We start from the raw sequence: 11,701 nt of genomic DNA on the forward strand, positions 1-11,701 counted from the left end.
AAAAGAGCACAAGTTAATGCGTGCAGACTCAAACAACATAATGTTCCACTCAACAAGCAACAGTCATAGCAACAAAGAAACCAAAAAAAGGAGTAGAACGCCACTGCAGATTGATCTCGGTTATTGCTTCGGAACTCTTAAAAGAAAAGCTTCCCCACCGACCGTATCATTTGGACGAGCCTCCACCACAGCCTGGAACATAGGATCACCTTGTCCAAGCAGTGAACGTAGTATTAACAAATGTTCTGCACAATAAATTTCTTAAAAGATTTATTTCAGGAATATGTTAAGTTTAGACGATGAAGAATGAAACCACATGAATGTATTGGCCGATTACAATATAAATTCATACCAAGTGATTTCAGAATTGCTAAAACCAAGTTGCTGCTGAGCTACATGTCCCGGAAGAGCAATTCTCGTAGCAGAAAACCCAACAGTACCAGGATGCTGACCCTCAAGTTGCGTAACTGTGAAATAAATAAGAAAATACAATCGGATGGAACAATATTTAACAAAAAATTGTAGATAGAAAGCATCAATCAGCATATAAAATTTTAACAACTAGTGCTATTCCATGTCAAGTAACTGCATCAGAAGAAAAATAAAGATGAAAGATATGGCAGTCCCATAACAACACTGACCTGGTAAATTTACTGGAGTGACAGGAAAGTTTTGATCACCGTAGGCAAGGCCCATAGCTCCAGTTGCTCCAATCACCTGAGCTCCACCATACAGAAAAGAGTCGCTTCCACTTGCTTGGTTGCTAATCCTAGCTTTTCCACCCCAGTGAGATGTTTGATTTACTTGAACCTGGAGGTGAATCAGTTTCTCCAACTTGAGATGAATTGGCAGATGAGGGCAGAGAAGCTGATGCTTGATTTCCATCACAGGGGACTGGACCAGTTGCCGAGTTGAAATTCCCATTGCAGATTGTGTTGGAACTTGAACCGGTCGTGTTCAGTTAAAATAGGTTTAATTTGAGCAGCAACTCTTCCAACTTGGCTAATTGGTGATTCTGAAGGGACTATCTGGAGGTCCTGCAGTACTTAAGCCCCTCACTTGAACCCTACAACTAGCAGACTGAATAATTTTTTTAATGGCAATAAAGATCCTAAAGGCTGGAGACTAGAGTTAGTTGCAGTCATTCCTGCAGCCGGATCCAGGGAATCGTCCATATACAACCTATCATGGCCAACCATATTTCATTGATGAGTTAGACTGGGATGTAATAGCATTTTCTTCCATCCCTCTCAATCAAGAAATGGCCTTATTGGTACTTCCAGTTTGCACAGCCCTTTTCTGGATCAAGGTTGTGTCTTGACCCAAAGGGGTAAATTGAGGGTGACACAGAATTGACGCTTGAAGCAAATGTATTCTTCTATGGAAGAACATGGTCTGATTGCATGCTTGCAGCTTGAGGAGACTGTCTCCCGATATCATCATCTGATGCTGGCTCTTGATGGTTTACAGGTGACCTGACAAGTAATGCAAGAAGAACAAAGTATCCCTTATGCGGCATATCCCACAGAATGAATACATGTGATTAACAATAAAAGTGAAATCCATCAATGACTCTTTGCATTGAGTTGCAGGAATGTCTCTTATGCTCTTTGAAATAGGCTCATAGCACTTAGATCTCCTCCCTCTTAACAGTCTATGGAGCACAATTTTGTATGTTTCCATCATCAAGATAGATACTTATCATGCGGTGTCAGTTTCCTCTAATATGACAACCTTCAGCACCCCAGCTTTTGGCACTACCACGACCTCTAGAACGATGCCTAGAAATGTGTCTTTTTAGGAGACAAACACATCATGCATATCTAAGAACCTAAACCTCATCATAGATTGTTCAAAAAAACAAATCAGCATGGAATTTAAATACCTCACTGTTATGTGTTTCATGCAGATTCATTTCTTTAAGTCCATCGTGCACCCAAGCACGTTCATCTTTTGGGTCCCGCAATTTGCGCCTACCAAACATATGCCTAGATAGTGGTTATTAAATAAAGACTCATGATCAGAGGAAATATGATTCAACAGTGCAAATGCCAGGCAAGACAGAGGATACCTCCAAGACGAGAAGCAGAAAAGACGAGACTATGAATAGTTAAAAAGTGCCTTCAGAAGATGTCAAGAGATGAGAGTATAAAACTCAAGAAACATCATCCGATTCAGGATGATATTTCACCCAATTCAAGACCTTGTTGCATAATAGAAGCATAAACAAGCATTGGCAGAAAAAGTAGAATTAAGCAAACGAAAAAAATCAACCACTTACAAACAACTGTAAATGGAACCACAATAACAAGTAAACTTTTGTTTATGATCATGTCCTATGTAGGATTCCATATATTTCATAAAGGACTTGAGAGCAAGATAATGGAAACTGCTGCTAATGGTCCTTTGCAATCTCTCCTAGGATATAGAATAACAAGTAAACAAAGTAATTATAGAAAAAAGCATAAAACATGGCACCCAACGTCACTGAATTAGACCACTTTTGGAAAGCAACCCAAGGATGACACTTAGTCAAACATATTTCCTGAAGCTATCAACATAAAACTATAGAACAGTACTTAGCGTTTACTTCTATATCAAGGATTTAAGGGATTCCTTTCTCGGGTCAAATCTCGACTCATATATATAGATTATTCAATAAGAGAATTCCGCTAACCTGTAACCCAATGTTGTTCTTCCAACTATGTCTTGATCGCTAATGTACCACAATGGTGACTAAAAAGCTCGACATTTGCGAAAATGAAATGGTGTTCGTGAAGCATATTAGTAGATACTGCTGGAAAATAGACACCTACAGACTAAGCACAAAAATAAATGTTTTGTTATTTGTTTTTACACATTAAAGAAAAAATCACCTGTGGCGTCCTCTGCCATTCTCCTGGAACCGATCGATCATCATGCATCTCTTCTTATCTTCATCGTCCACCTGATTCTTGTCCTTAATTTCCTCTAGCTTCCTACCAAACTTCTGTCCATCTCCCTCGCCGGGGCTTCCGCCCACTGCCACAACAGCACGATTCCAACTTCGCCTTCCACCGCTTCTTCTCCTCCTCCTCCTCCTCCTCGTAGCATTCCTCTTCGTCATCATAAGCCTCCGCGCCGCCTTGACTCGTCGTCGCATCCAGCCATGCACCTTAGACTTTCCCTCGCCCGTCGGATCCCTCCCCTTCCTCCTCGTCGCTCGCCCCCCCTACGGCGCATCGTGGGCAGCGCGCCTCCGCGGGATCGCTCTCGTACGTCACGCCCTCCTCCGCGGCCGCCATCGATCTCTGCTCAAACCCTATTCGACACTCCAAACCCCCAAGATTCCTCCTCAAATTCTGATTCCAACCAGAAAGCTGAGGGATATCGATCGACGAGGGGGAGAGGCGTGACTCAGGGATATTTGGCTTGGGGGAACGCTTACTTCCCATCCTCCTCCTGAATCAAACACATCTATGACGACGTACTTTCACGAACACCCATTGGCAGACCCACGGCGAAACCCCGTCTTTAACGCCGGCTCCGACGACACGAGGCCGCCGGCGAGCCCCGCCGGTGCTCACCGGTGCGGTGTGGTGTAGTGGAACGAGGTTTGTTGCAATAACTCCCTTTTGTCTTTTCTTGATAGCCTGTAATTGATTGCTTCCTCTTTTCTTTTCTCCCAAGTAACCATTAGAATAAAAAATTATGTCATGAATCATTTATGATCATTGCAATCGAAAAATTGTTGTATCGTTTACGATTCTGACATATTTTCTTGATCCTAAACGATTAGATTTCGAATTCAAGCATATATGATTGAAAAATGATATCATCTTAATATGTCATCAACAATATCAGCAATTAGGATGATCTGATAAGCTGCAGATTGACGGCGATGAATTATTAGATCCACAAAAACACTATCCATCCATCTTGTTTGGTTAGGTGAGTGGTCCTGTAAACCATCGCTGTGAGCCATTAAAAGTATCATAATGTCGAGCAGGTGGTGAATGTACATGAAGAATATATTCTTCATGTACATGATGCACGGGATGCTTTGTGTAGTCAACTTCAAAGAAATAGCTGAAATTAATCACATCAGTATAACATTTGCCTTCCCTCTCACCTGCTGTATGAGAACCACCACGCCGTGAAAGCGGAGGAGCTCCGTGACACATTCTGTTCGTCTTCGAGTCCCGAATCATTTTTATCATATTTCATGACATGATGTGGAACAGTCGAAGAAGTTAAAGCTCCTGCTACGCATCCTCGAGCTCTTCTTCTTTGTGTCCAGGCGTTCGTACTCGAGCAACCTGGACTACTGTTCTCAGCAGAGGTGAACTATTTAGCGCACTTGGGAAAAGCCGTGGCCGAGAAAGAGAGGGAAAGAGAGAGGAGTGAAAGGAGAAAAGCCATTCATATATTTTATCTCGACATCCTCGGTCACGTCAAGCGCATCTGTACTTGGCGCAACTGTTTCTAGCTTCTGTTGCTCATCAGCTTTCTGTCACATCCCAAACTTGCGGGTAATGACAACCCCTCCTCTTCTTCTTCTACAATCCTGATCTCTAGACTGTTCGGTTAAACAACTAAAACCATGTGTAGGAAACACAACAGAGTCATCCTCACGCTGCCATGTTCAATCAACCTTGTGAGTTCATGAAAAGGTTCGGGGCTTGAACCGTGTAGGATCAAGAATGGCTCCTTATTCTCTATCGTCTTTCTCCTGCTGAGGTCTTTGCTGATATAAGATCCTGTTATGATAGTCATTTTCTTTCCTTTCACGAGCTGCCTGCCCAGTCAAACGTGCTGAACGGGTCCAAGGCCTTGTTCGCCCTCTCTTCATCCGGCTTACTTTCCATGAATCCCTCGGAGGAGAAGATGAGGCTCAAGGGGTCCGTCTCCAACTCCGACAGATCTTCGAAGAAGTCGTCCGGCTGGTCCTCTTCCGGGAGCATCCGCGTGTGGCTTTGGTGGAATTCGTCGTCCTCAGCAGCTGGTTCGATTGCCTTCTCCATCTCAGCAACTTCATGCTTCACCAGACGTTCCATGGGGTCCTCCTTCGGAGCTGTGCGCGACTTTAGAACACCCTGATCGCTGGAGCACTTGGGGCCATTCTTGGATGGATGCGATCTTGCGGTTCCGGCAAGCGCATTGCGTTGTGTAGGCCACGGGTGGTTGTGCTCGGATGTGTAGGTGATGACCAATATGTTAGGATCAGTCCGGCTGCGCTCCACTTGCTTCCTCGCCGAGCATCCTTTTGAACTGCTACATCTGTAATAGCCCCTGATATATATGCTCATGGAATTCAGCAGCTTTTACAAGGAAAAAAGCTCCGAGTACTCGTTAAGAGATTACAGTATTCTTATCATACTTGATCACGATGGTGATCGATAAGATGAAGACTAAATCCTTACCTCTTTCTGAGTTCAAAAAGACTGCTGCTTCAACACAAGCAACGGAGGGGGCAATAACAATTCGCATTCAGCATTATAGATGTTCAACACAAGCCGGAAAAGGAAGAAGAACAACCTAATACTTGGTGTTTGCTGAGAGATGAGACAACGTTTGTTTATGTACAAATTCAGAAAGTCAACTAGTTGAAATCGATCTTTTAGTTCACGTGTATTCATATTAGGTTTTACGTAGCTACTGGTCCGAAGGAAGAGCCAAAATGGTCAGTGCTCCCTCGTGAAGAAGCATCATACCTTATATTACTTAACATCGTATCAAATGATAGAAGCAGCTTCTCCTTGTTCTTCGCTAACTACGACACCTTATTCTTTCTTTATGCAGTGAGCAAGTAATGTGGCTTTACCAAGTAACGAAATGTGCCTTTGCAATTAGCAAAGGAATCAAAACATTTGTGCACATATATAATGATGAAAAGAATTTACCTTGGATAAGGAGAACCCTTGATCGGTTTCTGACCATACTTCCTCCAAGCCCATAGATCGGATGGAACAGCCTCGCTGCTCGGCCGGCTGCTGGGAGCCACCGGCGCTGGAACACACACCACCTTCTTTGCCTGGCTTTTTCTGTGACATAAACAAGTCTAGTTAACTCCGAGCACAATCGCACACACAGGAAGAAAGAAAAGGAAATCCTAATAGTTAATGTTGAGCTCCAGGAGACGAAAGACACAGGATGATCATGTTTTTCCAGAATGAAGGGGGAAATATTGTGCTTGCATGCTACGATGAGACATGAAGAGTTTCCTGGGAATCTGTAGGTGTTTGTCTATGTTAACTCTTTTTAGCCAAGATCTGTACCACTTGATCTGCGGGTGGTGCTACAAAAGAGGAAAAGAGACCATCTCCTTCTGATGGCTCGGATCCTTAGATTTCCATCAGCTCTTCAATCGGTCAGTTCAAACAAGAAAGCTCCTCGCATTTCCATCAAAATCCACTAACCTAGTCTGAATGTGCTCACCTACTACCGGAAGACTAGAAAGATTCTGGGGAGCAAATCCATAAGATGATCGACACCAAGATTTTGAATAGATCTTCCGAAGACAAAATCAAGACTCATATAACTTACCTACCAAAGAAGGAAAGAAATGCTTAAGATGTTAGATCTCGCCCATGACAGGAAGGCTAGATGAGTACTTGTGGATCTCGAACCTGCGTTTGATCTCTTGACTACTCCGAGGAGACCAGATCTGTACATCATCGCCGTGATCCATTGGGCCGGCTGTGGAGCCGCCGCTCAACTGCAACATCTCCCCGGGTGAGGACAGGGAAGGCTTGCTCGAGAAGATACTGCAGGATATCTCGACCTCCTGCTTGCCTGATAGTACCTTCTGAGCTAAGATAAACCTCCCACCTCCTCCAGGGTCGCTGCTGCTCTCCATGGCCATCTTGGACGGCGCCAGCATCGCTTCTGCCCCATCCAAGAACTCCGTACCTGTGTTCCGACCGAGTAGAGAGTCACGGAGATCGACCAAAGGATGGCCGAAGCTGTCGGTAGGGCTTTCGGTTCTGGTGCGAAAGGCAACGGGCTCGGTAGGAAGCTCCCGCTCGACGGCCGGCTCGATCTCCATGTTCCGTGGCCCGATTCGGCCGCCTGCTCGGACTATGTCGCCGAGGTCACCGTGGTCGTTCTCCATCCGTTTCCAGAGATAGTCGTACATGTGTCCAGATAGTAGCAGCAGCAGCAAGATTAGGATTTGATGGTGTTGCACCCAATGCCAAGTTCCATGCGTCTTCAGAGAGGATAGGTTTCTTGTTCTTTTAGATCTGGAAGCATGGGACAGAGATCAGGTGGCAGGAGGGCAGAAAAGGAGCCTTAACCAAGAGAAAGAAGAGAGCAGCAAGGCTCTTCTCTAAACCTAACAAGAGGAGACTGACACTGTAGAAGAGTTATGACGAGAGAGAAAGAGAAACAGATGACGGGGATATATTATAGGTAGAAGAAGCTGACATTTCAGAAGGGACACTTCTCCATACGCAACTTGAGAGGCAGAGAGAGCATATAGGAAGGAGGGGGTGGATTTGTCATGCTCAAATCTACACCATCCCTGTGTCTTAGATTTTTCTTCGGGGGGGATTCTAACTTGTAGCTTTTGTTGTATTAGCTTGGAGGATTTCTCAGCAGGAAAAGCTGTCTCTTTTCCTTGTTCAGTGTCCGGAGGAGGAGACCTCCCAATGTGTCTATTTAGCCAACTTAACCTTGAGAGATGTTTTTTTTTTCTTTTCTTTTCTTTTTTCCCTGAACTATCTTTTAAATTTTGAATCTTTAACTTTTGATAAATGAGTTTGGTATATTATCAATCGGATCAATATTTACAGTGTATTATTAATATTATTCTATAGTTCTTAGCTCTCTTGTTTCATGGAGATGTTGGTGTGGTGGACAGGAAAATGGAAGTTGTGTGGAGTCACCTACGAAGTCATCACTTGTGTTTCATATCATGAATGAATTGATGATGCATTAGCCTATGGATTTACGGAAAAACTAGAAACGATATTTAATGATCATTCTTTTATTATGTAGTATGAAATTGTCTTGTAGGTAGAAACAAATCATATATGGACAAAAAGAAAGAGATGTTGTTGATGATGTATTAGCTTTCATCCATCAAATTAAGCAATGACATGAACAAACTCAAACAATAGTACGAGCCTAAATAATAGTGGAATCAATTTGGCTCGAATATAAATCCTCGTATCATTTATATCATGACATGAGCTGAACTATATATATATATATATATATATATATATATATATATATATATATATATATATATATATATATATATATATATATATATATATATATATATATATATAAATACATGTGAGCATTGACCTCTAGTCTTTAAATAGGGGAGAGAATAAGATTTAATCTCACATCCATCATAAGAAGTTCAAAGATTCTGATGAGATGTGTGAGAAAGAGATATATAATATTGTTCGATGTCGCTGTATCATGAAACCATGATGTGTTTAAAATATATAGAAAGACCCAATTCTTTTTTATGCTTTCCAATCCATGTGCTTAGCTTATAGAAGGTTATGGAATGGCTAATGTGATGCTAAACCATGGCACCATGCACTCTCTCTCTCTCTCTCTCTCTAAAAAATGGCTAAGCAGCCAACAATTGCACATGTTACTTCGTTTGGGGTGCATTGACTGATTCCACGGTCCTATAATGAAGTGCCCACTTGGCCACTTGATATATATATATATATATATATATATATATATATATATATATATATATATATATATATATATATATATATATATATATATATATATATATATATATATATATGTGTGTGTGTGCATGAGATTAGAACGCCCACTAGGAGAGCAAGCACTCGCTGGGATTCTCTCCTCCTCCTCCGGGAATTGGAATCAGAAGCATCCAACCACGCGATCCAAACAGTTACTATGTATTAGTACTGCGTTGCGGACGACTAAGCAACGTGGCGCTCAGACTAATATGATGAACTTGAAGCAATGGAAATGGTGACAACCATGTCGATAGTGCTCATCGTAGCATCAGCCGTACAGCACATGGCGTCGGGGCATCCTAGAAATTGCATGCGAGTCGTATCAGATGCGGTGTAGCATTCAAATCAACACTCTGAATTATATAAGGCTAATTACTCATTACTCATAGTTAGTTATTTCTGATCCTTACATTTTTAAAAATTATATTTATATTCCTATAGTTATCAAAGTATAAAAAATTATATTTATATTCCTATAATTATCAAAGCGGTATCGGTGCAAATACAAAGCGGCATGGGGTGAGCAGCGAAATGGTTGTTCGGCAAGAGGTGGTGTCAGAACTAGTATGACAATGAGAGGAGCGATAGGAGCTCCGATGACCCCAACTTAGGGTTGAGGATGAGATCTGCCAATGAGTCAACTACGAGGCAGCCACTATCTTTGCCGTAGACATTGTGGTGGCCACTACCATCTACGTCGATGCTGACATAGTTATCGCTCAATAACTTTATTAGCATTGATGCAGAGGCAAAGCAATGTAGAGCAGGTGACGAAAGGGTTGCTTGGCAAGAGGTGGTGCTGAAATTAACGTAGTAGCAGGGGGATCGACAAGAGCTCCAACGACCCCAGCTTCGAGTCGAGCCTAAGATTTGCCCAATATTTTCATGTTTTCATTGGTAAAATTGATGTCGTAAATGGACTTAAATGTTTCACTTTCGTTACTATATAGTTACAAATATAACTTTTTAAAATATAAATATTGGAATGAAAAATGTAAATATAACTTTTTAAAATATAAATATTGGAATGCAAAAGGTCACTAATTATAATAGGTAATATGTAATTAGCATGATTATATATGATGTTACACTCTCTTTTTTTTCTTTTTTTTTTCTTCACAAGAACTTGTGGTGATCTGATAACCTTTGATGAATTGAGGTTTGCGAACTGGGTTAGTAATCTGATCGATATTTTAGGTATAGATTATATTAGACAAGATTTCAAACGTTCAATATTTGATGAATAGGTCCGGTAAATCATCTTCAAATCAACAATATTCTGGGTATCAAAATATATTAAATAGGATTTCGAACCCAAATAAATGGATTTGTAAATCACCACTGACCATTAGACAAATATTTTAAATATAAAACATATCCAATAAAATTTTGATGAGTTCGTTCGTTATATAGTAATGACAGTATATGAGTCGCCAAATGCACGACGTCTGCGTCGGGTCCTGCGGAACCGCCATCGCGCGTACGCCAAGCGTTGCCCCTCCGGTCTCTCGATCCCCCAGATCACCCCGCTTATTGCATCGGAACGAAGACGGCGAGATCCACCGGCACCCATGGCCGTCGTTACCGAAGCTCTTTTCGCGCGAGTACCATCGCCTGCAGGATTTTTTGTCAATGGTATGCTTACCAGCTGCTATTCGATGGAATGCTCGTCATGTCCGTGTGCCTGGGCTGTCCGAGGTTGTTGAAGTCTTGCATCTGGCGGTGCCGGCGTGGATAATTGTTGCGGCCAACAAGATTCTTAAGCAGGCCTTTGGCGGCGCTGCTGTTATGTTCCCGAGCGCCCGCCCTCTTAAGGTTTTCTGCGCGTTCTCACTGCAACAAAACGGAAGCTCACTTGTCCTCCACCCCAAGTCAACATGGGAGCATAGAGATGAATTGCACCGTCTTCCGATGACGTGTGAAGAAAAAGAAGAGTGCAAGGAAGGGAGAAGGCGGCGGCCCAATTTCCACCTCAAATTTTCCCCCTTTCTTCACCCCATAGCCCTTTGCTATTGACTCCCCTCCCGGCAGGTGTAATCAGGCGACGCTACTCATCACCCCTCCGCTCACCGTCGTCGCTGCACTTCGTCCTCGCCGTCCCCTCGAAGGAACAAGAAGAAGTGAAGTAAGAGTAGGAAGAAGTGAGAGAGAGAGAGAGAGAGAGAGAGAGAGAGAGAAAGATGATATTTTCGTCCAGAGATATTTAAAAATACTAAAAAAATAAAATGAAATTATTAATAATAAAAAAGAGATTGTAAATTATTCACACCATATATCCTATAGTAACACAAAATTAATGGATAAAAGTATGTCATAACTACATAGAATAATTAGACTAATTATATATTACTCCTTATAATTTGACCTCTTTAGCATTTTAATCTTTATAATTAAAAATTTTATATTAGAATTCCAAAGTGAAATATCTAGTCCTTTTATCATAACATTATTTGTTTTACCGATGGAAGCACAAAAATAATGAGCAAAAAAAATAAGTTCAATGTCCAAATTCCGTTTATGGTGGTAGTAGACAAAGATATCGTTGGGGGCTACAGGTCGCTATTATGGATGAGGAAGAAGAGTGGTGATAAGAGTTGAGGCAAAGAGATTGGAGGAAGAGGACGACATAGAGCGATACCACTCAGCGTATGCATTGTCGCCAATGCAGACACGGAGCAACATCGATGTAGATGTAGAATGACATCGCTTTGCAATCCGATCCTCTAGCTCTTGCCTAGCGGGATGGCCTCTACCCTCTCCTCAACCACCCCACACTGACGCTTCATAGCTATTTACCGAGGATCTGTAGGCTTCTTCACTTGAGGCATCATTGTGGACTCGAAGGTGGAGATGTAAGAGCTGGAGGATGAGGCCACGAAGTGTGAAGAGAACGCAGAAGGATTAGGATCGCAAGAAGCGCAAAAGGGGCAATCCTATTGTGGACCTGCGCCGAAGACGAATAGCCAACTTCG

The 11,701-nt window shown here is 42.2% G+C and overlaps 2 protein-coding genes across 3 annotated transcripts; both read right to left on the bottom strand.

Annotated features, from left to right (window-relative positions):
- Nucleotides 1-28: 28 nt before the first annotated feature.
- Nucleotides 29-3,741, bottom strand: LOC103997243 (uncharacterized). Of its 2 annotated transcripts, none has more exons than XM_065081831.1 (5): nt 2,877-3,741; nt 1,886-1,988; nt 642-1,475; nt 353-467; nt 29-245 (listed from the first exon to the last, which is right to left on the bottom strand). In XM_065081831.1, the coding sequence occupies exons 1-3, from the start codon at nt 3,140-3,142 to the stop codon at nt 1,440-1,442; spliced, it is 405 nt and encodes a 134-aa protein (XP_064937903.1). In that variant the 5' UTR covers nt 3,143-3,741; the 3' UTR covers nt 29-245; nt 353-467; nt 642-1,439. The 2 variants fall into 2 exon arrangements, with proteins under 2 accessions (XP_064937903.1, XP_064937904.1); XM_065081832.1 differs by having other exon boundaries at nt 1,886-1,973; nt 2,877-3,740.
- A 642-nt stretch (nt 3,742-4,383) lies between these two features.
- Nucleotides 4,384-7,862, bottom strand: LOC135592406 (probable WRKY transcription factor 14). The gene is made up of 3 exons (XM_065081830.1): nt 6,594-7,862; nt 5,883-6,023; nt 4,384-5,271 (listed from the first exon to the last, which is right to left on the bottom strand). Exons 1-3 carry the CDS (start codon nt 7,115-7,117, stop codon nt 4,767-4,769), a joined length of 1,170 nt encoding a protein of 389 aa, XP_064937902.1. The 5' UTR covers nt 7,118-7,862; the 3' UTR covers nt 4,384-4,766.
- Between the last annotated feature and the right edge of the window lie 3,839 nt (nt 7,863-11,701).

The sequence above is a fragment of the Musa acuminata genome, chromosome BXJ1-9 (genome assembly GCF_036884655.1).
Source record: "Musa acuminata AAA Group cultivar baxijiao chromosome BXJ1-9, Cavendish_Baxijiao_AAA, whole genome shotgun sequence".
In the NCBI taxonomy this organism is placed as follows: Eukaryota; Viridiplantae; Streptophyta; class Magnoliopsida; order Zingiberales; family Musaceae; genus Musa; species Musa acuminata.